This window comes from Ambystoma mexicanum, chromosome 3q (assembly GCF_040938575.1).
Source record: "Ambystoma mexicanum isolate Mex_15411 chromosome 3q, UKY_AmexF1_1, whole genome shotgun sequence".
NCBI classification, from domain to species: Eukaryota; Metazoa; Chordata; class Amphibia; order Caudata; family Ambystomatidae; genus Ambystoma; species Ambystoma mexicanum.
This window is the reverse complement of record NC_090926.1, coordinates 603143621-603170880: the sequence shown is the minus strand read 5'-3', so window position 1 is coordinate 603170880 and position 27260 is coordinate 603143621. Positions and strand designations below refer to the sequence as shown.

General features: G+C 41.6%; 1 protein-coding gene across 1 annotated transcript in view; it reads right to left on the bottom strand.

Moving 5' to 3' along the window:
• Positions 1 to 27260, bottom strand: part of GLP2R (glucagon like peptide 2 receptor) — a 1432227-nt gene that overhangs the window by 450082 nt on the left and 954885 nt on the right. Inside the window, exon 8 of the mRNA XM_069654470.1 lies at positions 16510 to 16570. Within this exon, the coding sequence (XP_069510571.1) occupies positions 16510 to 16570 (61 nt within the window). The remainder of the gene's footprint in view (positions 1 to 16509; positions 16571 to 27260) is intronic.

The window sequence follows — 27260 nt, the reverse complement described above, 5'->3', positions numbered from 1 at the left end:
CTTTGCTGGATTTTTGGGGTTTATTTTTTTCTCCTGCTAAGAGTGAGACTCTTTTTTCCCACTCTTAGCCATGATTTGAGAATGTCATTTGACTATGTAATGTGTTTTATTGGCTATGGGGTCATTTACTCCATGGGGCGTCATGTGTTTTTGGTATGTGTGTTACACAGCACCCTCAGTGCAGTAACGCAGGGGTGTCATAGTGACCCGCAAACATAGACTCCATACCCCGGGACTGACTACTGTCTCCCAGGGCATGTAAAATCACCATTGGCTTTACTAGTCTAAATTGTGAACAGAACCAGTACAAACCACCATATTGTGGAAGTACTGGTAGGGGTAATTCGATTGCTCCTGGGTCTGTTTTCCAAGGGGGCACTGCCCAGTCCCCCTTGTCGAGTTTCTGGCTGGTGGCAGTGGATACCACGCAAAATATTCCCCCGGAATATTTCCTATGGGATTTTCCCATTCATTTTAAACGCACCACTTTTTGGTGCAATGTTAAAGATGCCGCGGGGTTATTTATTTAATATTAATTCCCCGGTTGGGTCTTTTTGCCTGGACTCGGTTTTAACATAGCGTTTGTGTTCGCCTCTGAAACTCTAACCCAAGTCGAGCCCTTTGTTCCACTTTTTGGCGGGCTTCTCCACAGAAGCCCTCCAAATGGTGCCACTCTGTCTGGGGTCAACAGGATGTGTGGGAGGGGGATTAGGCACCCTGGACTGAGTTGCCTTGGCAACTCAAGTCGCACTCTTGTGTGATTGGCCCAGTGGTGAGCCGTCCGGCTCACCACTTAGCATGTTTGAGTGACAGCTAGGCTGATGAATGGGGGTTTTGTTGCATAAAAGCAGGGCTTTGGGGACTGGAACTTGGACAGATTCCCACCAGGGTATTTCTGTTTATAGCAAGAAGAACTAAAGCCATACACCTCAGGGACTTCCAGCAATGGTTCACAGGAATAAGTGATACCTGATAAACCTAAAGGTAGTGGACCCGGTTTTAATGTAATGATAATAGGGGATGAAAACAGAGGTAAACCATCTGTTACACCCCCATATTCTACTTTTGATCAGAGGTTATTTTTTTCCTGTGAAAAGTATGGTCATCCAACGAAACATTGCCACCTGAATAGGAGTGATCTCCCTACCATACAATAAAGAAAATAAACCAGTCAGGATGGGCAAAGTAAAGAAGCAATGGCTGAACCATCTTATACAAGTATCCTCTACACCCACCCTAGTGAGATACTAGCAAACTGAGAAAAGAATCCAGAGACTCCCTACCTAAAGGTAGGAAAATTAAGAACTGGAGAAGAGCCAATACTTCCCTCTAAACAAGAAATAAAACCTCCTACAGAGCCCTGTCACTCAAGAGGGGAAACTCCTCTGGGCCCTACTGGATAGTGGAAGCAAACAGAGTGCCATACAGGTAGAATTACTGCCCCGGCGGTGGAAAAAGATGGGATAAGAAAGAGTTTTTGTCCATGTAGAAAATGACCCAAAGACCCAACACGTTACTATCTTGAAAAAAGAAGTATATTTGACATGGTAGTAGTCTCCAACTTGCCAGCCCAAATAGTTATAGGGAGTAGCATACCCCAGTTTGACCAGTGGGTCTCGCAGGTGGCCCAAATAAGAATAAGAACCTACAGGGTGGGACATGCATGTTTGAAGAATTACCTAATCCGCAGGTGGCAGAACACCTAACTTGTTTCTTTGGAGAAAGTAACACTGTAGGGAATTCAGCAACTCTTCCCTTGCTTATTCCCGTTTGGAATCTTATCAAGAAGAGGGATTCTTGCCAGAAGGTCTTATTTGGAAATGGGAAATTAAAATTGAGGGAGAATCCAATTTTCTGGGGGAAACCGCAATTCATAAACTAACCAGGAACCCTTGGGAGGGAATCCCAGTCTTTAGGGGAAGGGTATATGATGAATCTGTTGGTATTATCACTCCTTTCCCGGTGGTGACCTCTCCCATGTTGCCAGGGGATGGCAGCCAGTGCCTGATCCTGACCCTCGGGGTAGCTATATGAGGCAGGATCACATGGGGGAGACAGCCTCCGGGAGAGTTTCAGGGAATCATCAGACAAGACATGGTATCCATCCCCCTGTTTCTTTTGAGGAAAACCCATTCATGCCCAATGGCTTAATGGCATGAAATCATACCTTGAGACCCACCTAGGAAGGGTACCGAAAACATTTTCACAAGATCTGTATGCAAGCCATCAAAATTTGACTTTCTTTTAACACTCATGTAAACACCTTCTCAGACTCTACCTACAAGTCATCCATAACTGACTTGCCCTTAAAGATTGCTGAGAACACTGAGCCAAACCAGCAAAGCATTGTCATTGTAGGTATGAAAATTAACTCAAATGCAAACCTTTGTCTTTGTCTATGAGGGTAGTGCCATCTTGCTGTTGTGGCTCAGAACTGGAGGTGAACTTCCAGTGATGGCTACTAGGTAGTGTTGTGGAATGTGTGACATAGCTAAAATTAACCTATATATATATATATATATATATATATATATATATATATATATATATATATATATATATATAATACTTGCACCATTTCATGACAAAATTAATTTACACATCAAATAGAGAGATCAACATATGGTTTGATTTCAGGTTTGATTGATATAATAATAATAATGCATATTCAAATAAATATCAACAATTGATGTCAATGGAAAGTTTAACTCAAGAAACCATGGAAATGATTACTTTGCAAGTCGACCTAAATAAACTCACACAAATAATCTTTCTATTTAGACTTTCACCTAAATACATAGAATACTCTCTCTATATTAGAGACTGGTGAACCACAAGAGTGGAACCTCATTACATACTGAACATATTTGCAGTCTATTCACAAAACGAATGGCAGACAAAGAGGGCAACAGAGATGCAGAAGCATCACTTTTATTCAGTGAAAGCTTGAAGAGTAACTTTAAAGCAGCATATAATCCAACACCACAGCAATCCAAATCCATTCAACAAAAGATGTTCAAACTTGAAAAACTTCACAAAAAAAAGAGAGAAACAAATGGTGGGAGGTGAAACCCCTGTAAAATTATTTGGACAATCAATGGATACCTAGGGGCTTAAGAATATTTACTATACCAATATACGAAGACCCTGACCCTGCAATGCACAATAATTGGGGTGAAGCAACAAATGAGTATTCATTTAAAATCCCTACCATTTTGGTCAAATATGCCAAGAGTGAAAGAATTAAAGCCCTGAAAGATATTGAGGTACTGGAAAAATATGTTTTTGAAGGACCTGAAGCAGAAACAGCCAACAACATCAAAATACAGATGCAGAAAAACCTTGGCAAATATAAAGAATTAATTAAAGAGCAAAAACAACGCAAGTTCCTTAGAGACAGGAAGACAATGCCACTGAGCGCATCTATACTTGTGCAGAGAAATATGACAATATATTTGCAAAGGCATGCAGGCAACGACAGAACCAACAACAGGAAATACCCCACAAAGCGAAACTGAGAAATCTGCCAGTACCTCTACTCATCTCGAGCAATGAAGATACTCGGATAAAATGGAATTTTTTAGAGGAGATGCGCCTCTTGCCCAAGCAGGCAAGGGAATACCAGGAAGAAATCAAAACAGACACAAATTACCCCCAAACCAAATACCAGAAAGAAGAAGGCTGCAAGATGACCTGGTGATCAGATTCATCACTACATACAACAAAGGAACAAAAGATGTTAAAAGAATCCTAAGCAAATATTGGCATCTCCTTAAGAGAGATAACGAGATATCAGTCACCTCCTCAAACCGCATGCAACTGTAACCTACAGGAAACCAGCCTCTTTGCAAACCAAATTGTCACCTAGTATGTTTCAAAGCGCACAAACAAATACGATATGGAGCTAGCTTCCTGCGAAAACACCTGTTTTTTTTTCCATGTACCAAATGTAAGGCATGTCGCTTTGGATTGAAAACAACAAAATACAATCATCCAAGAACAACTAAAGAAGTGTTGATAAAGAAAGAAATGAAATGCTCTACACCATTTGCTATCTACGTGATTACTTGCCAGTGCAAACTATGGTACATTGGAAGCACGAAACTAGAAGTGAGATTGCGCATTTTACAGCATCTACGGGCAATTAAAAATAAGGACATTAATTATCCATTAGCAAACCATTTTGAGGATAAACTTCATGGAAATGTCCTTTCTTTCAGATATTTTGTAATCGACACAGTTGACCCACACCCAAGAGGAGGCAACAGATTTAGAAGATTAAGACAACTAAAATCACGCTATATTGTTGATTACAACACACAACGGGCCTGTCATTAACGGGCCCGTTTTTAGCATGCTCCCCATTCCCATTGAGCCCTATGGGGGCTCAAATGGGAATGGGGATGGTCCGGGTCCGGGTTCCCTAAATGGGGAAATACTGGACCCTCCAAGGTCGGAATGGCCCAGTATTTCCCCATTCAGGGAACCCGGACCCAAGTTTGGAGGCAGCCATGCCCTTACCAAGGGCATGGCTGCCTCCAAACTCGTAATGAGGCCCATTGTCTCTGAGTAATTTGCGCCCAAGGCCGTCAGACCCTTTAGTGTGCTCAGCATCAAGGACATTTGGCAATGAATCAATCGTGATTTGATAGGCATTAAGGATTGTGCGTGGCTCAAATGAAGATTTCAAAAATTCTAAACAGATTGGGCCTCATCACGAGTTTGGCGGTAGCCGTGCCCTTATTGAGGGCACGGCTACCGCCAAACTCGCTAAGGGCACCCGCGAATGGGCCATTACCGGCCCATTACGAGATGAATGGGCTGGTAATTACCCATTTGCGGGTGCCGGTATGGCCGGCCTCCCGATCCCCATTCTGCCCCATAGGGCAGAATGGGGGTCGGGAGCATGGTTGCACTGGCATTGTTAATAACGGTGCGGGGCAATCGAGAGTACAGCCCACGGGTGCCGGTCAGCACGTCAGACCACGCGTGCAGTCCAGCATCGGCAAGCAGAACTCGTAATGTGGCGGAGAGGTAACAACGGCGCTGGTAGCACTACCGGCGCCGTTGTTGCCTTTCAGGCACATTCGTAATGAGGCCCATTGTCTTATGTATAAAGCCAGGGTTGGTCAAATACACAAAAGCAAATTCGTAGATATACGAGGAAATCATAGTTGTTAAACAAGCAGAACATAACATTACTTTAGAGTTCCTTGAATGTTTTAATGCCATATAGTACCCGCACCCTAGCCAGTCTGTCATTAACGATGGGTAAAATACTAGGTTTTTACAAATAGGTGTCAACATGTTTTAGACAGGGCTATTGAATGCCCACAGGATACTCCTCCATGTATGATACATAGCTGTTAACAATTTAAGTTAACCTGTTTAATGAAATAGGGGTTTGTAACCTGCAAACATGTACACTTTGGAAAAAAAGCCAGAGAAAAGCGTATATTAATGGCTGTCTCAAACTTTTGGTACTAAATCCATGCAACAGCTAATCTGTTACTCAAGTTATCAAAATTCGATGTGTACCCTACCATGGTACCAAGGTCTTAGTAGCTTCAAAGGCTGTTATTGGGTCTGATGTCAAATTGGTGGTGTAGACCCCAAAGGTGTTAATGGATGCAGACGTGCCAGTATTCAATAAAGTGAAAGTATATTATTGGCGTACACATATAACTGAAAGAACACCAGTTCAATACAGAGAGCAGAAATGGAGAGTGGTCATTTATTTCTTTAGCGTTCACCTTTCTTGACAACACTTCTTATTTAGGGTACAATCGAGCTCACACATGGCTTTGAAATATATACGGGTGCCAATGACAAACAATCTGGGGTGTCATTTAGAAGGATCCATCTGAGATGCTTTAATGCTTTTTCTGCATTGAGCAGGACTACAGCCAGTGGAGAAATGGGTATTTCTATGACATCTCGCAAGGAGGCAACGTGACGGGTGTGTTTTTTTTATATTTTGGTGAGGAATGTGTTGTCCCAATACTTGTTTAGACTCAAGAGGTGTTCCTTTGCTTCCGAGCTTTAAGCACAGGGTTTTCGCACTGTCATTAGCAATGAGATGAAACAATATACGCAGAAAAGTGAATATTTTTTAGAAGTATTATAACATTTGCTTTCTTCCAAGAAAAAGCGACATTGCTATCTTTAATGTTGCTTTGACATGCTTCAAAGAGTATAGAAGAACATGTTGTTGAGAAACTATTCCAGATATATTTAGCTAAGAATATGGCTAAGCTGAACTTTATATCATGGAACATGAATAGCTTGAATAATACTAGGTGATCATTGCTCAATTTATGAAAGGTTTTCGTACTAACATTATCTGCCATCAGAAGAGCCATATTCCTTACTGGAGTCAGGTAATGTGTACACCCTGAGGGCACACACATTTTGATGCACATTGAAAACTAAGGCCTGATTTACAAAGTGTTTTCCAATGGGATTTTGCAATTGAAAATGCTTTTGTAAATCAAGCCCATAATATGCAGGGTGACAATTTTTCGAATCAGTTAAGGTATCAAGATAATGCAAAACCTTCATTGATAACCGATGGGTAAGGCTACAGTGCCAGAATGTTGCTACATAGATAACATGATGCTCATCTATGCTTCCTACAGATCTGAATTTCTTTTGGAACAAAGCTTCCCTACAACTGTGTCTGCTTAGAGGTAAACTAATTTGCTTTGGTCAATTAAATGTTGCCTTCCATCAGACATTAGATAGGTGGACTATGACTATGGACAGTGCATTAGAACCAATATAAAATAAAACTAATCACCAATGTTCATCTCACATATCCGGTGAGACACTCATTATCACACTTGAGGCTACATGTTTTATTCACATTCACATCAAATCAATACCAACATTGACTGTTTCCTAATCCCAAAATAGATACAGAGAATTGGGATTACAAAGATTCTTGTAATGTTTGTCATTACTAACCATGTTGGACTGTTCATCAAACTCACCCTTTCACAATCTACCATTCTCAGCCATTGCTTGACTTTTGGCACAATGTTATATCATGATCCATAATTCATATTTCTCATAATTCTGTATAAAAATATTATGTTTATAAAGAATATAAATCTGTTACTATATAGTCATGGACAGATTTTTTTCAAAAGCCTCAGTACCACAGGTACAAAGCATGACTTTAGCCTCCAAAAGGTTTGCATTCAGTAGCACTTCAGCAATCAGCTGGGTGCTAATTGATGTAATTACTCCTTTTTGTTTTTCAGTGCCTTGCTGGAGCCAGAAAACTAAAGATGGGCAGGCCCAAACGTTTCATTTGAAAGTACAATAGACATATCCCATCCTCCCTTCACATTGATTGCATACTTGCATACTATACGTTTGTGCTAGTCTTAGTTGCGTGTGCCCTGCCCAACAACCAACACCTATGAATGTGCAAAACACAAACTGTGCTCTTATTGAAATGTTTATTTCTGGTAATGTATTCCTTTCATGGTGTACACATACATAGGCCATGGATTACAAAGAAAAGAAATGCAATCAAGTAGGGATATACATATTTTAAAGTGTATTTTTAATTCACCAAGTTATTTTCATGTCTACATAGCTTTATTTATTAAAAAGACAACTATTTGGCTCTGTCTTCAGCTCTGGCCGAATACTTGTCCAACTCTTCGGTATTCGACTCAACACTTAACTACTATTCGGTAAACCCCTAATTAACATCCAGGTTACCGGGTGATGTACCAACTGCTTATAAAGGAAATACACTTCGAAAATATATATGCGCTTGAAAGAATACAATGAACACTTGTTGCTTTGGCAAACACATGTACAATATCTCACAGGCCAAAACCCCAATGCTTCAATAATATATACACTGCTGCACTGTATTAACAGTATTGTATGCCAACATCATGCATAAAAACATTTGTGAATATTCTGGTCGGATACAAACACTTCATTGCAGAGAAAAACAACTGTCTCTGAAGTCTATACTGTATCTATCACTGGTCAGTTTGGTTAAACAGTTACCAACAGACATTTTTGGCTTCTACAAACAGTTATAGTATACAGATTCTATTTCAATGCTGCGTGGGCCAGGAAAAGGGGAAGCAGGAGAGCAAGTGCAAGGAGGCAGGGTGGAGTCAGTAATAGAGACAGAAGACAGACAGTAGCAGAAGAGAGTCAATGAGGGCAGGTAAGTTAGTGGGGTCTGAAGAAAGGCAGTAGGGAGAGGAAAAAATCAGTGGGGTAAATATGGAGTCAGTTGGTTCTAGAAATTCAACGGATGCAAGACCGTCAGTGGGGATAGAAGGGAGGTAATGGTTGCAAATAAGGCCACTGGTTGCAGGAAGAAAATATGAGATTATGAGATTATCAATATGAGGCAAGATAGAGTAACTGGGAAAGCAGGAACGCATATGTGGTTAGAAGAAAGTGGAAAGGGGATATGCCAGAGAAAGTGGGTGCAAGATAGTGTTTGGGGCAAAATGGATTCATTCTGTGGCACTATAAGTGAGACAGTGTGGAGCAATGGTAAACTCCATCAGGAACAGCATAACCAGACAAGAGGAAGGGGTCATTGCTTCGGACAGTAGCGAGTAAGAAAAGGCAGGCACTTATGGCAGGGAAACACTGGCACAGTCATGCTGCTTATTGGTAACAGGAATAGGCATTTCCTGGTGGCATTACCTTATAAGAAAAGGTGGGTCTCCCTTTGATGGCAGCGGACTCATGAAGTGATGCAGGTGACATGTCACTGCCACTGCCCAGACATTAGTTAATGTGGGCAGCAGGGAGAGAAAAACATGCATGCAACTAATAACCTCAATGGTATGCCTGCCCGTGCTGTGCAAACACGCAATTTACCTGGGTGACAAATCACAGATCATTTAATGGTTTTAGGCAGTGGGTAAGACACACCACCAATGGTCCATTATTTTTTTTTTTTTTTTTTTTTTGGCTGATATTCAACCTTTCAAATATTTAATATAAAACAACATAAAAAAGAAAGAAACAGGAAGAATTAATTTTGAGTCTATCAATACATAACAATTTAAGATTCAATACATTTCATCTTCAACACATGAACAAAGAAAAATATATTACACCTCTTTATACTTGCAACAAATCCATATTAATGAAAGATAGTAGATATAAATTTAACTAAAGCAATTAAAATCGCTGAGCATTCACTATTAATTGCTAGGCCCCAAATGTCTTCCTCAGTGCGAAAGTAATAAAGCTGTAGAAAATTTTTAAAATAGATTTGCCGTAGTGTCTCTAATGCAGAACATGACACTACTAGGTGTTTAAGGGTTTCAATACAGTTATTATCATTACAAAACCGACACCATTTGCTTTGCGTTAGGTTCTTATCGCGTCTGGACAGAATTTCATATGTAGGATGAAGATTTAAGCGCATTCTTAACATCTGGGCTCGTACAAAATGTGAAGGACATTTTTGTAGATACTTTTCCATTATACCCAATTTTTTGGGATAAAAGATAGTCCAAGAAAAATCAACTAGGTTTTTACACAGATCTTGGGTCAAAATCCAATCATATAAGAACAATGTTTTCTTTGCTTTTGTTGGATTTGAAATTAGCATTTGCAAGGATATATTAGCTTCGGTAAGTATGTTAATCACAGATTGGAGCCAAACTTTTGGAAATCTGTCAGCGGAAGTTAGCAAGTAGTACGCAATAGTGTTCAACACATTTTTCTGGGAGACACCTATCAGACACTTTCTAAAAAAACAACACATTTTCCATAGGACATGACAATAAATCGAATTAGAGCCCATTTCTAGTCTCAACAATGCCGTCGGTGTGCAATTTGGTAATTTGAAAACCGACTTCCAAAATGTGCCCTCATACTTATCCCAATATTTTCTTGATTGTGGTAATTGTGAATCGGCCCCATAAGCTATTATGGGAATCACTTTTTGTTTGTAAAAAAGCAACACATGATTAGTTGTGAATTTCCCATATTTTCGCAGGATAATAGAAGCTTGTGAGGCTAAAGATTGAATTTTTGCTTTTAGGATGGACGGTTGTAACAGAGGCACCGGGATTCCAGCAAAGTGTAGACCTAGATATTTGTAAGTGTTAACTAAGCAAAGGTTTTCATTGTTTAGTATCCATTTGCATCGTTTAAATTTTTCCTTAGCTTTATTTTTTTGACAGATCAACACCTGCGTTTTTTCTGTGTTAATTATCAAATTATTCACTTTGCTATAGTTTTCAAGACATTGAATCAAGTTCTGGAGGCCTCTAGGAGTTTGTGATACCAATACTAAATCATCAGCATAGAGGATCCATTGGATTCTTTGGGATCCTAATTTAGGAGCATCACTTTCTATTTCCTCAAAATCCGTTCCTAGATCTAAAAGGAACAGATTGAAGAGCGTTGAGGCTAAAATGCAACCTTGTTTAACGCCTCTTTCCGATTTTACTCTCCTGGACAATAATCCTTCTGTGGATAATCTAATCTGAATCGTTGTATCCGAATGAAGTTCTTCAATAATTCGTAATAGTGAATGAGGACAACCGTACCTTCTAAGTTTACAAAATAACAGATTTCTGTCAACAGAATCAAAGGCACCACGAAAGTCCACAAATGCCATATATAGATTTTGGTTACAATTGATATATTTAGCTCTTAGCAGATTGAGGACAAGCATGTTCGGTGTCGTGCCGAGACCTGAAACAAACCCAGTTTGGAAAGGGTCACGCATGTTAACTAAATTCATCCCTGTGTTCAGTTCTTTTAGTACAATCCTGGTGTATATTTTGCCCGGCGCATCAAGCAGCGCCATAGGTCTATAACTTTCAGGTTTCTCTCGGTTGCCTTTTTTGTACAATGGAACTATGATGGAATGTTTCCAGGAGCTAGGTAAGATTTGAGAATAATTAATTTGCTGAAATAAAGAGAGTAAAATATTAGACCACAATTCTGGGTTTTGTTTGAAGATGTAATTAGACAACCCATCAGGCCCTGGTGCTCTTGAAGCGCTTATTGTTTGAATATAATACAGAATATCAGTTCTCTCTATTTTAAGAAAAAAAGGATTGGCCTTAGTTTGGGTGGATACTTGGGTATCTTGATTAGGAGACGCAAGAATTATCTGGAAGTATTCAACCCATGTGGATTCAGAGACCTGTTGAATTTGTTTACAGTGTTGTGGAATTAAAGATGAATCATTTATGGCTTTCCATATACCCGAGGTGTTCTTATCTTTTATAAGTTCCAACATGTGTTCTCCATCTGTTTGTAGCATCTGAGCTTTATAGTGCCGAATCCAATTTTTGTAGTTCATTTTTAACTGTTTAAGTTTTTGGAAGCGAACACATATTGGTAGAAGCATAGCTTCTCGCTTTGCTTTTCTAAAAGATGCTTTCTTATCCTTGATTTTACAATCGAACACATGGAGTCGCGTTTTATAGAATCTCGGCTTGTTGTAAGTTTGAGTCATCTTTTGTAGAGTGTCATAATACGCTGAGCTCGGAACGATGCTACTATGAGTACTGTCAAAGGCAGATTCCAACATCATACCGAATTGAGTGATGGTGTCTGTTATCCAACGTACTCTATTGACACCGTTATTTGTCATTATAGAATGATCCCATTTTGTTTCACTAATCGGTAGTTGTCAATAAGGTACCATCCATTGCAAGCATAGCAAGTTATGATCGCTATTTTGAGTTTGAGTAATTTTGAATTCAGGTGAGAGCAAGGATAGTGTGTCATTAACATAAATATAGTCAATGATTCCACTGCTACCTCCTTGCGACCATGTGTTTTGTGGAGGTTGATCTTTAGGTCCTAACCCATTCATCATCAGGAAACCTCTTGATTTCATGAGATGGTTCCATAGGATTCTCCGATTTTGCTCAGATACTTTCAATTTTGTAACACAGTGAAGATTTAAATCACCGGCTACAATAATATGTGATACTTTAGGTACAACAGTTAAATAATCCAGTAGAGTTTATACAGCAGAAACAAATTCTGAGTCATCAGTTTTAAGAGGATTCCAATAAAGGTTAACTAGAGCATACAAGACGGAATTGATAGCCGCAATAGTTAATTGAGAAAAAGAATTAGGAGAGTATTTGTGTATAATGGTTATGTTTGCACTGCTTTTGATGGCAGTCAACAAGCCACACATGGGACGGCCTCTTTGATTTTTAAGAGCTAACGTGGTATGGAGTTCATGATTGTCCCATAAAATTTGTTTTGTAATCCAGGTTTCCTGTAACATTACGATGTCAAACTCCAAAAGTGATTTATCATTGTTTCCTAATAGATGACCAAAACCACGTGTGTTCCAGGAAACAAGGGATATAACAGTTTTCCTGTTCTCTTGCTCTAGTTAACTTTCATTGATTTTACAATGGCATTTACATTTCTGACTTATGGCACGGTTCGACTCATGATTGTCAACATCACTGCACCAAGTAACATTCTTTTTAACACTTTCTTTGGCAGAAGGACTGTACTCGGTCTCTATTTGCGATTCACACATTACCAGAAAGCCCATAGAAAATAGGACCTCCCTTGCCTGCCAAACTAAATTTTTGATTACTCTTGATCGAAACCATAGTCTGACTATACTCTGTTGTTTAGACATTATGAATTCAACTTGTTCAATGTCATAACTAATTACATCGTTCAAGGAGTCTATGTCAAAGAATATTTCTAAAATACTTTGACGGTTTAGTGTGTATTGAGGGTATGGATTTGGACGACAACTCAATACCAGTGATCCTAGATTGGGATGACTGGGTTTGGGTTGTAATGTTTCTTGAATGGTAGACGTGTTGTGGTTCGATAATATCGAAGGCCGAGTACCTGTTTCACCATTATTTTTTGTTGGCAAAAGTGCTTTGACCAATTGAGCTATTTCCGATTCATGTTTTTCCTTACAATTGGAGGCAGAGAGCTTGCCATCCATGTGAGCACCAGAACATGGGGATTTGGTATTTTTGGAATTAGTGTTTGTAGATTTTCCAACACCACCCTTATCTGGTCGATCACTCATAGCTTGAAGATCACAAGATGTCAAGGACAAAATGGGTGTGTTTGTGAGTGCAGGGGTTGTGAGGTTTCTTTGAGCTGGGCATTGAGCCATGTAAGTGTCCACTGCTTTCCTAATCTCATCGCGGTGAGTTACAGCATTGTTCATTGAGTTATTTGCCAGGGGACTCAACTGTTCAGCTGTTGAAGACGCTGGGGCTGCTTTTGGTGTGGTTTCTTTGTGCAAACTTGCATGAGAATCTACTGCCTTAATTAATTCGTCAAGAGGCTCGTAATGAGTTGCTTTCTGTTTGAAAAGTGAAGCAACAATAGTTTGTTGTTTACGAGTTTGTGCTAATAACTGATATTTTTTTGCTACAGCAGAAGAAGCTGATTGAGCACTTGTATTAGGTACTTTAAGTTGTGTAATGAACTGCTTGGAAGCGGCAGTCATTGGCTGTTTGGAGCCCTTGATGTTTTTAGATTTTTTAATCGCTCTGTTTGGTACTTTTATAGAGCTTATTTGTTTTATAGGATGTTCCTTTTTAGAAAAGATAGAGTAAACATCACTATCTTCTGTATTTGGAAGGGTCTTATTCCCTTGTTTATCCAGTAGGACCAAGTCTACTGTAGCATTACTAACTTGGTCAACGATGATGTTAGGAAAGCAAGGGAGTACGGGAGTCCATAAACTAGTATCAGGGCGAAATTTAGCATTCACTTCAGAAACGGATGATGCAGCCGAAGTAGCCATTGTTGGGTGTTTTATTGCTTTTGGATCAGTGGTTGTTACGACATTCTGCATTACAAGTGCAGCATCTTGTTTGGTTTGCCAAGATACCACTAAATTAAGTAAATCAGTTTGAGTCTTTATCTTATCATTCAAAGTGTCAAATAGTTTAAGCAGGATGTTCATTGTCGTTTGCATAGCTTCAAACGATATGATGACTGCCCTAGACACGCCCTCTTGCACTGGATGACTTTGTGATTCAGTTTGCCTACGGGGTGTAGGATTTATAAATGAGGCGGATGACACACGTTGATTCTGGTAGGTAATTGCAGAGATGTTAGGTGAAAAAGATAATTTTTCTTCTAACACGTGATTGGAAGTATCGATCTTGGAGTTTACTAAGTCAATTGTCATTGGCACATCATTATGGGAGGGAGAAGAACAACTACCCATAGCAGCGCTGGTATGAGGTCTAGATTCCCCTCTCAAAACGGTACTGTCTGATAAGGAGATGTCGCATCCTGTTATTTCTATCACAGCGTCTGCATCAAAACCTTCAATGACTTTGTCATCAATCAAACCACTAATAGTGTTGACAATCGGTATGGATGTTTGAAAAGCAGTACCAGTACTAGTGGGAACAGCAGGAAAACAAAAGGATCGGATATCTGATGTGTTACCAACAGGAACCTTCTTGTTAGCACGCCTTCTGTTCCCAGGTACTAATCTGGGTGTGGAGCATGCAGGAGCAATGCTAGGAGCAGTATTGAAATTAGCGGAGGTTTCACTCATTTTTGTTTTTTCATGTTCGCATTCAATTCTCCAGACATTAGGAAGCAGTGGAATTCCAGTGCTTAATGTGTACAAGTGTCTCATGTTTGGGGGGTAAGGATCTAATACGCCCAAAGAAATGAGATTGTTTTCACAAATCTTTCAGGCTTGAATAATTGAAAAGCCGACTTACTTATGGTGATTCCCCGAAAGTTGAAACCAAATTAAGGACGCTCCGGCGCTTCGCCGCGCGCCGCGAACAGCAAACAGTACTTTCAAGTACTTCCGCGGTGCGCGCGCGAATGCGCAGGAGCAGCAGTATTTATGCCGCCCACCCACAGATTGAGGGGGCGGGATCAAATTCAGTCAGGAGCCTAGAGACACAAAAAAGGGACACTGTGTGAGATAGAAGTGCAATGGTAGGGTGCAAGGCAAGGCAAGTCTCCGTGACTTTCCGTGTCTTTCAGTGTCTTTCTGTGTCTTAAGGTAGTTCAAGTTGGAATAAAGTTGCTTAGGCTTACTTTTCTTAAAGCGGTAGATGCAAACGAGTGTCACAGCAAAATAATTCCTCCAGCCGATGAAGCTGGACAAGTCCCAGGAAAACGCTGTCAATAAAACGCTGATAATGTAAATAGCAGTAGCAGCAGAGACTCGAGCAGCAGGCAGAGACAGCAAACAGTACTTTCAAGTACTTCCGCGGTGCGCGCGCGAATGCGCAGGAGCAGCAGTATTTATGCCGCCCACCCACAGATTGAGGGGGCGGGATCAAATTCAGTCAGGAGCTTTTCTTAAAGCGGTAGATGCAAACGAGTGTCACAGCAAAATAATTCCTCCAGCCGATGAAGCTGGACAAGTCCCAGGAAAACGCTGTCAATAAAACGCTGATAATGTAAATAGCAGTAGCAGCAGAGACTCGAGCAGCAGGCAGAGACAGCAAACAGTACTTTCAAGTACTTCCGCGGTTAATGTATGTGGACAGTCATGAGACACCCACGTCCATGGATCGCCAAATGTTGCAGTCAAAACCCACTTCCCAGGATTATTAATTAATGTGGGAACACACTCACTGCCTGGAGGAAACAAATACAAGTGTTTGCTACAGAAAGAACCATCATACCAGACTCCCCTTTCTTTAATTTGGGTGAAAATAAAAACACTTGCTGACCAAGACAATATTTATTGTGGCTAGTGGCAAAAGACATGCTTGCCCAGGCTTTTAAATTATGTAGGTGCATAGGAAACACATTCTGAGAGACAGAAATAAACAATTGCCTTTAATTTATAGAATGTGCTTTCACTAGTATGGTCCTGCAGAGGGAAATCTAATAAATCACTAGAACCAGAGGAGGGGGGCATTACCAGTCAGGTAATGCCCCTGGGGTGATAATTACGAGCCTGAGCAAAGCAAGGGCTTCAATGTAGCCCCAGGGGCATTACCCGACTGGTAATGCTGCCCCTCCAAGGATTCTATGGCTTTATTATTACCAGAGCAAATTGTACCGGTGTACAAATAGCATTTTTTCCTAGAGCTGAGTAACGAGGTACAAACCGTTTCTCAACTCGAGAAAAAAAAGCAAAACAAAATGGCTGACATGGAAGGGTGCGAAGGGAATACACATAGTATCGTCACACTTTCCATGGTGGCCTGACGAGGAACACAAAGGAACTTCGTCGGATGTGGAGCTCTGGATCAGCAGCAAATGAGTCTTGGTCAGCTGGGTAAGGACCCGGAGAGGGCCAATCAGATTGTTTGTAACCATCTGATTGGCCCTCGCCAGGTACTAATCTAAAATAAGTTTGGTTGAAAATATCACAACATAATGTGTCAGCTACCAGATATTTATTTCCAACTTCATTGACCTTAACAAAGGGATTCTGACAAGATCATCAAAGAATAGAATATTTAAATATAGAGAAATCTACAATTTAATATTTTGAAAGAGATGCGAAGAAACATAATATGATCAAGTATCAGAATAACTTACCCAGTATTTTCTAGTTTAGATTTTGCAATTACCCATGGTAAAACAAAGCAGACAGGAAGCACTGTTGAAAAAGGAAACTCTGATCAATGACTCCAACAGTAAAACATCTATATTAAATATATAGAGATACATGATGAGTAACCATATATAAGGGTCCATGGTTTCCAATGATATGGTAAGCAGGTACCTAAAGATCAAGCTCTTTCTAAGTACCATTATTATCCTACAATTCCATTATATGAACATTACATAGGGTAGCATATATTTTTGCATCACATTATCCATCTTCCTAATATTCAAAAATATGATTTCATGAGCATTATTCAATATCCCTAATTGTATCCCTAATTTATCTGGGATAGCACAATAATAATTTAATAAATGAAGGACTGATCCACATTTCAGCCACATTAAAAGAAAATATGAATCCTGATTGGCTACATATATAACATAGACATTCTCAAGACAAGTGCACAAGTGCACGGTCTCGGGAGGATAGCTCAGTGGCAACGTGCTTGCCTTGGAAGCAGAACGACATGGAGAAACAGGTATGACCCCGGGTCCGCTCTTAGAAAGCTCTGGATCTTTAACGTGTTATAAATAAGCTATCATATCATATCATATCACAATAATTGAATCAACATGTTTTACAATAACCTTTAACCAAAGAAACACAATAAAAAAGCAAACATTTCATTAATACATACATACAAATCGTAATACACAGTTCCAATGAATTCATCAATTCATTAAAAAAAATAATCAACCACGTAGCATTTTTCAATTCATCATAATAATACGAAAATTGGACAAACTAAAATGCTCAATTTATCAGGTTACAATTTTTCAAGCATCCCCCTCTTGCTTCCCCAATAGCAGTGAATGTAATAAGCATGTAACTGCCAAAACAAGAGACGGGGTCCAACCAACAAGACAAATGTTCCACAGAGCACCCTGATCCCCCAAATTCAACCTAAAATATAGTTATCGGTTCCCTTGAAGAGCTGGGCATAAAGTTACAAGGTGCTCAAGTGTCACCATCGTGTTTTCGGCTTTGCACAAGTGACATATTGCCTGATTATTAAGTATTTTGACTTGTTGTGCCACCACCTCCCTGGTTGTATCAAAATTCCACTTAAACCTTACGTAGTCACGGCAGAGAGTCCAATCTGGATAAATCGATAAGTATGGAGCAAATACACCCTCCTGCTTGCAGTCGTACCTCAGATGTTTTAATTATAAATTTGAGTGGAGGGAGTTGAGTGTGGATGTCCAATCATAGTTGAACAAAGCCCCTTTGACCTTGTCCGGATTCTCAACCAAATCATCAGTTGACTGCCCAATATCAAAACAGATCCTGTTACAAAACTCTGAATAGGCATAAATGAATTTATCCCCCTTGCTCAAAGTACATAATTTAAGTCGGCAAAAAGGCTAAGGTCATTTACTGGACCTAAGATCTTGTAATAGAGGGATAGATATTTCCATAATGCTTGACATTTAAGTGAGTATACTCCAAGTTGATACCTCACTGCGGCCAGGGGAATGCCACTCGATATCTTCCTCCACATCAGCCTTTCTATAGTAGGCAAGAAGTCCAAAGCCCAGGGAGGAAGAATTTCAAAGTCCATGCAGAATTTTTCTCACTATTTTCCCCTCAAAGAATCTCACACCGGGAGGAGAGACCATTTGCCATATTTAGCATCAACCCCAGTCAACTGATTACTGAGTGCCACGCCTTAAGACTTTACCCATTCTTTAATATGCACTTTACACTGAAAGGAGAAAAAAAAGTCGGAAAACACAGGTAGGTGAAGCTGTTGACCTTTTTGAGGCTGTCCTGCCCAGCTTGCCAATTTTGGGGTTTTATGAGAAATTTCCGACTATTGATGGTCACACACAAACATTTTTTGGCACAGCTCTCAATATTCTGAAATTTCACTTTTTTCATACACCTACCTTTTCGACCACTTTCCCCCCCCTTCTTTAGTCTTCACATCGAGGGGTTTTACCCCCAATGCTCCCTTTGCTGCCCTTCATTCACTTCACTACCCGCCCAACACTCCCCTCACAAGCACAAGTAGCAACACAAACCTAGACACACACACACACTTACCTGCTGCGGTCATGGCTTTTGTCTTCAGGTAGTGCTGGATGTGCGTACGTCATCAGGGGCACGCAGTTCACTTTAGAAAGACAGCTTTCTCAGCTCAGTCTTTCTAAAGCGGTATTTTCAATAGGTGCAATTGAATAAAAGACATAGGCCCTCATTACGACCCTGGCGGAAAGGGGTTTACGCCAGCGTAAACCATGGCGCCCCTTTCCGCCTGAGTACGAGTTCCCGTAGCGCCATGGTGATTTTTACGCCTGCTTTTTGCAGGCGGAAAAATCCATGGCGCTACGGGACTTGTTGTTAATTGCGCCACCGTAATTTACGGTGGCGTAATTAACGCCTTCCCCACTCCCATTATACCCTATGGGGCAAAAATGGGAATGGGGAAGGGTAAATGGGGATTGGGGACTTACCGCCCCGCCAAGGTCGGAATGGGGCGGTAAGTCCGCCAACCACCATGGCGGAGTTGGCAGCTTAGCGCCATGGACCATGGTGCAAATTGCACCATGGTTCTCCGCCAGGGTCGTAATGAGGGCCATATTCACTTCATATGGAATTTTGAAGCTGTGGACGTTCAAACTCATCGCCATTGACACAGCTTTTCAAGTGAAAATATTATAATGTGCCCTGGGCAGTATTAACTGCATCAAGGCACACAGCGCGTAACTTCTGAGGTGGATTTGACATCTCTAAGTAAAACCCCAAAGTTTGCAGAAGAGAAATGTGTTGTGAGTTTCTGAACACTAACGTTCGCGTCCACTTTGCTTCAATTTGCTTCGAGAAGCCTATTCGAGAGCACTGGATTCCTCCTTCAAGATGATACTGAAAAACCTGCACTTGAGCTGAAATGTCTGCTGTCCTCAATTACTGGATCAAAATCAAAACAAACCAAGAAATATATCCTGCCCTGCAAGCTCTGGCACGGAATAGTGCTCTGCACTGTAATTCAGACTTTACTGTGGCTCAGCGCACAAACACCTCTCCTTTTGCTAATGAAATATCACCCGCTTAAGTGTTCTTAATTGTTGGCAGACAGTAGGTAATGTTCTGTCTGTGTTTAGGGAAAGAAAACTATGGGCCTCATTACGACCCAGGCGTTTGACCATGGTGCTATTAGCACCATGGTCCACGCCGGTAACTTACTGACTCCGCCATGGCGGAATGGGGAATTACCACCCCATTCCGAGGTTGGCGGGGCGGTAATTCCCCATGCCTCCATGGCCCTTCCCCATTCCCATTTTTGCCCCATAGGGCTCAATGGGAAAGGGGAAGGCGCTAAGTACGGTACCGCTAATTGCGGTACAGTACTTAGCACCAAGGTCCCTTTGCGGCACCCTACTTTAACGGCTGGTCTGTACCAGCCGTTAAGGTCGGGACCCGCAAAGGGACCTCGTAATCAGGCGCTAAGTGTTTAACGGCTCTGTGGCCTTTTACGGCGCCGTTAAACACTTAGCGCCAGGGTCATAATGACCCACTATGTGTACTTCCCGAGTGGTGCTTTGTTGAGAAACAGGGTACATTATTTATGGCAAATAGCACATTGTGTGCCAGCCCTGAGGAATAAAGTACAGGTGGACAAAAGTGGTAGCTGGGCTTTAACATGAGGGGGCCAACAAGCTTAATAAGGATAGTAGCTCTGGGACAACTGCCCATTTGGAAAAGTTTCTTGCAGTGCCCATCGAATAGAATGGGGCTTCAACAAACAATAGAGCCAGAATTCCACAGTCACCGATGCAAATGAAAGGCCAATCAATAGGAAGAGCGGGTGGCTCAAAGGCTACTAATGCCCACAGTCATCTCCCACTAGCTGTGAATCCTAGTTCCTTAGAGACCCCCAGTTGACGACCCAATACAAATATAGTATTGCTCAGCACCCAAACCACTCCATGCTACAGATACATCCCTTTGATGCCATGCAAAACCGAACCAGACCACTCACCCCTCAACAGAGCCATGCATTTGCCAGACAACAACTTTCATCCACATGCCTACATTATCAGGCTAGCAGCTTTCCTCACACCAACCTTCACTGGACATGCCTTGCACGACCCCTCAGGATCTTATATCCTGGAGGACCTGCCACCCCATCATCCCCCACAGGGGCCGGCACTATTGAACCTGGGGTCCACATAAACAACACATCTCCCTAACGCTCAATCCACTTGCCTTTCAGGGCCCAACAGGAGCCAGGTCTGCCAACAAGACAGCACCAACTTAGTACCAGGACCCCACAGGGGGCTCAAGAACTTTGACAATAGGTAAGAGGCTTCATTCCTCGGCATTCCATAAACTTGCCCTCACCCTCAGCCACTTCCTCGTTAACCTTTTCTGCTCTTTCTCCTCTTTCCCCCTACCTTCAATGAATACGTCATTACATCAAATGTATGTACCATGTAATTATGAATCACGTGCAACAACCTACTCACTTCACTCACGCACCACTTTTTATGCACCACTATAACCTATGTCACATAATTCACCCATGTCACAAATGTCACGAACCACATGATTTTTGAATATTCTTCAGCCTTGATAAAGACCCTTTGGGTCGAAACACGTGTCGGCTGGCAAACAAGGCGCACAATTGCCCTTAGTGTAATTTACGCTTATCATTGTAATATGAGAAACAATACAACACTATTACCAATAAAAGCAAAACTTGTATCGCATTAACACAGTGTCAACAAGATTATTTAAACTATTGAAGCAAAATAGCCAGGAGAAAACCTCCCTATCTACAAATATAGTATGGTTGTCTCAAAGGCTACTAACGCCCGCAGTCACAAACCAAAAGATGCTGGCAATAATTAGAATATACAAAGGTTGACCGATCTTTTGATATAGTTGCAATCGGTTCAAAGGCACTAATGCGGCCTGCAGTTACTGATGCAAATGAAAGGCCAATCAATCAATCAATAGAAAGAGCGGGTGGCTCAAAGGTTACTAATGCCGGTAGTCACCACCCACAGGTGTGGATCCAAGTTTCCTAGAGACCCCCAGTCGCCGACCCAATAAAAAGGCTGATTGTGATGACATATGGTTGGCTCTAAGGCTGCTCTTGCCCACAGTCATCTCCCTCTAGGTAGAGTTCTTAGTTCCTTGGGATTCAATGTTTAGAAAATCGTTCACATTTTATTGGTCTGTTCTCAAGCCGCTTTCCAGTCTCTTCTTTACGGCTCATAGGCTCTCCCAGCCCTCAGTCGCCCAAAAAAAAAAGCTGATCAATGTTAACTTGACAGCGTACAGGGTCCAACAACTTCCCTCATATGACTCACTTGCTATTAGACCAGACGAGTCTCAGTCATTTCTATTTGCACAGCGTTTTTATCTATCGGCCTGTTAACCTTCTGAACAAATCCAATCTACTGGACCGTGAGTTGAGTTGAGTTGCGTTGAGTTAAAAGGCACTGTGCGCTGTTCGCTAACTGTATTTCTAGCAGGTGGAGCAGTTTGAAAGAGGGATTCATCTTTCAAAACAAAAGAAAAAAGTTACGGAGACTGCCTTACTGTGGATCCTGACTGCAGCGTTTGTGGTTGGGGGTAGTCCTTGACCTTCTCCCGCTTTGTTGTTGTTGGATAATGCAGTGCTGGGACTCGGGTCAACCTCTCCCAACCTTCCCAAACTGCCCCAACTGCGTCTCTGAAGCTCTCTGCTCCGCTCCGCTGGGTTCAGTAGGTTTTAAAGGGCGGCTCTGCCTACGTTGTCGCAAAGATAGAAGAAAGACTCTGGAATAGTAGAAACTCGAGCGCTCTCCCACGACTACCTCTCTGAACCACTTTGCTCCACAGGGTTAAGGAGGTTTTAAAGGGAAGCTCTGCCTCTGTTGCTGCAAAGATAGAAGAAAGACTCTGGAATTGTATATATTCTCGCGCACTGCCCCCGACTGCCTCTATGAGCCTCTCCGCCCTTTGGGGTTCAGGAGGTTTTAAAGGGAAGCTCCGCCGCTGTTGCTGCAAATATAGAAGAAAAACTCTGGAATTGTAGAAACTCGACCGCTCTGCCCCGACTGCCTCTCTACACCTCTCTGAACCTCTCCTGGATTCCCATGATTGTGTTCTAACCGAGTTCGTAGTCAGCAGTAAAGCACCAAACACTGCTTTCAAAGGTCATTAAATATTATATTCACCCCCACCACCGACACAAAACAAGATTCCACACAGCACTCTGTGTATCCAGTTTACAAGACCTCCTCCCAGCATCATACAAGTCACAAATCACAGTCCCACATATGGCAGCATTCCACGTTATGCGCTAGAACAACAGTAATATAAAGCATGACAAAGCTGGGACAACAAATCCAAGAAAGAAAAGAATGCAAATGTTCAAGTCGACTTAGCTCCTCATATGCCCACCCCTACACTGCTGCCAACAAGGTGGAGGGAGATGTTCACACCTTCCATACCAATGCATCGTTTTCACTAATTAAGAAGCAAGACACTGACATTCTTCATTAAGGGAAGCAGTTGTCCAGATGGTTTTGGTTTGCTGCATCCCTGCCATATATTACTGGCCATTTAGAGGTGATTGGTGCTGTTGGGTGAGAAAAAAGTGATATATCCAACTGTCACTCTGAAGTACAGTATGCAGTTGTCTCCAGGCAATATGACTTTAGAGATGTGGAGGGGACACAGGCCCAGTGATTAGTTACACCTTCCACTGCACAATGAGTCCACTGACTTGGCAGACTTTTCACCATTAATAAATAATGAAAAGAAAGCAATGATTAATGCCCTTGTATTCAAAGTATGATGCATCGATGACTGAGAAGGGACATTACGTGGCTTTGACTTAGACATGCAATGGTATTACAGCCATGTTTCGCTCTCCCACATACAATTCAGGCAAAAGTGCCAGTGTTTTCCTGGGAGGATAGCTCAGGGGCAACGAGCTTGCCTTGGAAGCAAGACGACACAGAGCAACACAGGTTCGATCCACGGGTCCGGGCTTAGAAACCGCTGGGTATTAAGTGCGTTATAAATAACCAGTCATATCATATCATATCATATCATTATCTGGCAAGAACAGGAAGAAATGAGTGAGCATGATTGTCCCAATACAGAGGTTTTGGCGGTGAGATATGCACTGGAAGGGGTTAACTCCACAGTGGGAGAGGACAAGACAAGCATGTGGTGTGGCATCGAGAAGGAGAAGAGGTTGTGGAGAGGTGAGACATCAACATCTTAAGGAAGAGGAATTATATGGATGTTTTAACCTCGACTGGAAACTTGGAAAGGCAAATCAAATTAGCTACATCTTAAAGGTAAAAAGAAACGTGCAGTGTCCCTTTGCTTGAGAAAACCCAATGATTCCTGAGATACATGCAACAATCTAGGAGGCAGTCGCATCCCACCCAAGATGCACAATGTACACAGCAGAAGGAAGGGAGACTTGGAGTTTGTGAATGTGAGTGATCGGAAGAGAGACAACTGGTAGATTGAGACTCTATCAAACCATGATGTGATTACATATGTTATAAAGAGAGATTCCTGTTCAATTGTTTTTATTGATTCCATCAGTTTAGGGAACGGAGAAGTTATCCTGACAATTAAATGGAGGACTTTCATATTTGATACTGTGAAAGTACTATTTTTTTTCTTCGAAAGCCCTACTATAACCGAGAATCCCAGGGAGGGGATGACAGGTAAACATAAGAGGGATTATTACGAGTTTGGAGGCAGCCATGGTGCTATTAGCCCCATGGCTGCCTCGAAACTCGTGTCCAGGTCCGGATTCCCTGAATGGGGACTTACGGGTCATTCCAACCTTGGAGGACCCAGTAAACCCCCATTCAAAATACCCATCCCCATTCCCATTTGAGCCCCTATAGGGCTCAATGGGAATGGGGAGGGAACTAATAACAGGCCCTTTAATAACAGGCCCGTAATTAGCTCCCTGGTCCGTTAGCGGCTCACGCTAAGGACGGCTGGTTTTACCAGCCGCCCTTATTGGGACCCGCTAAGGGATCTCGTAATAAGGCGGTAAGGAGTAACAGCACCACATCCTTACTGGCGCTGTTAACCCCTTACTGCCGCACTCGTAATGACCCCCCCTCAGGTCTTCGGAAACAGACCCAGGAGATCATTTTTGACAACTTTACTGGGGAGCAGTTGGGTTTCTGCCTGAATCATTGACTTATCTACCCTTGTCATCAGAAAAGCACTAGCTATACTTTAATGTTCATCTGTATGTATTCATTTATGGAGCACATTTACCAAAGTGCTCAAGCAATATATAAAGCTACGGAAATTTGAACAACTGAAAATACGTGACATTCACCAGATTATCGTACTAGGAAAGTAGTAACGTTTCGAGCTGAGAGCAGAACAAATAAAGGGCAGATAAAGCTCTGATATGGGGGTGTAGAGAATTCCCATGCATAGGTCCTAGCAGTGAAAAAGATGGGAAATGGGATTGTGCACTTGGAGGCTTGGGAACAGCCAGGAGAAAGTGAGTTTGGCAACATAGAGTATGGGATGGGACATAAACAGAAACTAAAGAACATTGATGCGATGGGGATTGGCCATGCCTACATTTAAAAAGGAAGCACAGAACATGAATTAGGATAGAGGATTTGAAGGGAAGTCAGGAAATTGACTGGCGCGGGGAAAGGCTGAAGAGACTTTGAATGGCTGAATTAAAGATGTAGCAGAAGGGCAAGTTTGTAGTCAGGAAGATCAATCAGCAAAGCAGAACGATTAACTAGACGGGTAAAACAAGTGTTCAGATTAGTAATTTGTTAGCATGGAAGAGATAAAGGGATGAACTTTGTGATGGTTATGAGGTTGATAGCAAAATAAGTGTGGAATATTGGAAATGTTAAGAAAAAAAGGAAAAGTCAAAGGCTTGGATTTTGCTTGCCACTCTACTCACTTCTACTGACATGTCGCACGGATGTGCATGTCGTAGGTTCCAACAAAAAGGGTGAGATAAAAGCACTGGATTGATGGCTTTATCCTGTCAGATGTTTGTTACTTCACAAAATTGTTGGGAGAAATTGGGAGATTTTTCAGGCTTTCAGGATTCCTTTGTTTCCAAAAGATATTGAAGTATTTGTATTTCATTGGTTGGTTGTCGACTCATTGATGTGGTTATCAGAACATACCATTTTGATGAATTTAAAACATACTGTGATGTGGATTTTGCAAGTCGTGTTGTCTGGTTTGAGATTTGATTATCACTGCTGTCTTTCCCTTCCATCCTTTATTTTATGCCAGATCCACATTTGAATCATATATTAGTACTTTTTTTTTTAATTATGTTCAGTTTCTTTCAAGGGTGCGACATGAATCACTATTTCGGTGACATTGAGGACAAAGATGCTAGTAGATCATCAATGTTTTTGTTAGTTTACAGATTTAGAACCATTGCAGCATAGTTAGTGTGAAAGTGTCTCTTATCAAGTTTCTTTGCCTGTTTTACAGCCACCATTTCCTGCTGATCGTCAACAACATGTTGATGTAAGCAAGCCAAGTCTGGAATTCCATTTTAAGTTTGAATTGTATTGCTCAAAACTCAATCAAGTGTAAGTCTGGACTTGTGATTGGTGCTTGTTACAAGTTGATTGAGTAGCAGTGCAGAAACATTCTCAGTAAACTCTCAGTCCTTGCTATTATCAGCTCTGTCGGAGAACGTGTTAGGGGCCACTCTATGGGAGAGGTGTACTATTTCTATGATTATTGTTTCCAGTGAGTGACACAATTGGCATGATTCATGGAACATTTTCCTATGGGATTTCGCCATTATAAAACATTTCCATGAATCATGCCCAATTTCTTCAAGCATGTGTCAATCAGTAGATACATATTCAAAGCACACTCTGTTTATGTAATGGAGACCACTCCTGTTTTGCATGAGTTTAGGAGGTGGCATTGCAAGGGTAGTGTTGAATCTCATGGGTGCAATCACAGGCATTTTATTATATATTGCTTAATGCTGCAGTAATTACGTTTATATATATTCAGTTTGCTTGCACCATGTCAGCCCAGGGTAGAATACCGTTTTTGGGATGGAAATTAGATGGGGTGGTGGAAGGAATCAACAGCCTCCTTAAAAGCAGACTATTTAAACTATGCAGCGCTCTGAAAAAGAATTGGGTGTATTGACTGCCCCTGGCCCTATTCCACCTACGCACACAACCCAGTAAGGACCACTACCTGTCCCCCACGAAATCATAACTGGCAGGCACATGCAGACACCCCTGTCACCAGAAAGGAGAGCATCAGATGCTCATAGGGCAGCAACCCAACTCACACGTGCAATCAGATACATCACAAAGCAAATGGCACCGCCTCACACAGAAGAAAGGGACACTTTGACTACCCCACTGACAGACACCATCCCTGCATAACCATTGTTGCCTGGAGTGTGGGTCTATGTCAGAAGCTTTGTTCGAAAATGGAACGCCTCTAGGTTCCATCGGCGCTATGAACATGTGTTTTCCACCCCTCTTGCAGTAAAGGTAAAGGGGCTGAGATACTGGATACACCTCTCTGATGTTCGTAGCGCTCCGCAGGACTCCACAATATGTGTCCAGGCAGAAAGCAACAACACAACCTCAAAACAGCAGCTCTACGCTGACCATATTTGTGATTGTGAGAATATTTACAGTACATGTATTGCTGCTAGAGCACAAGCTAA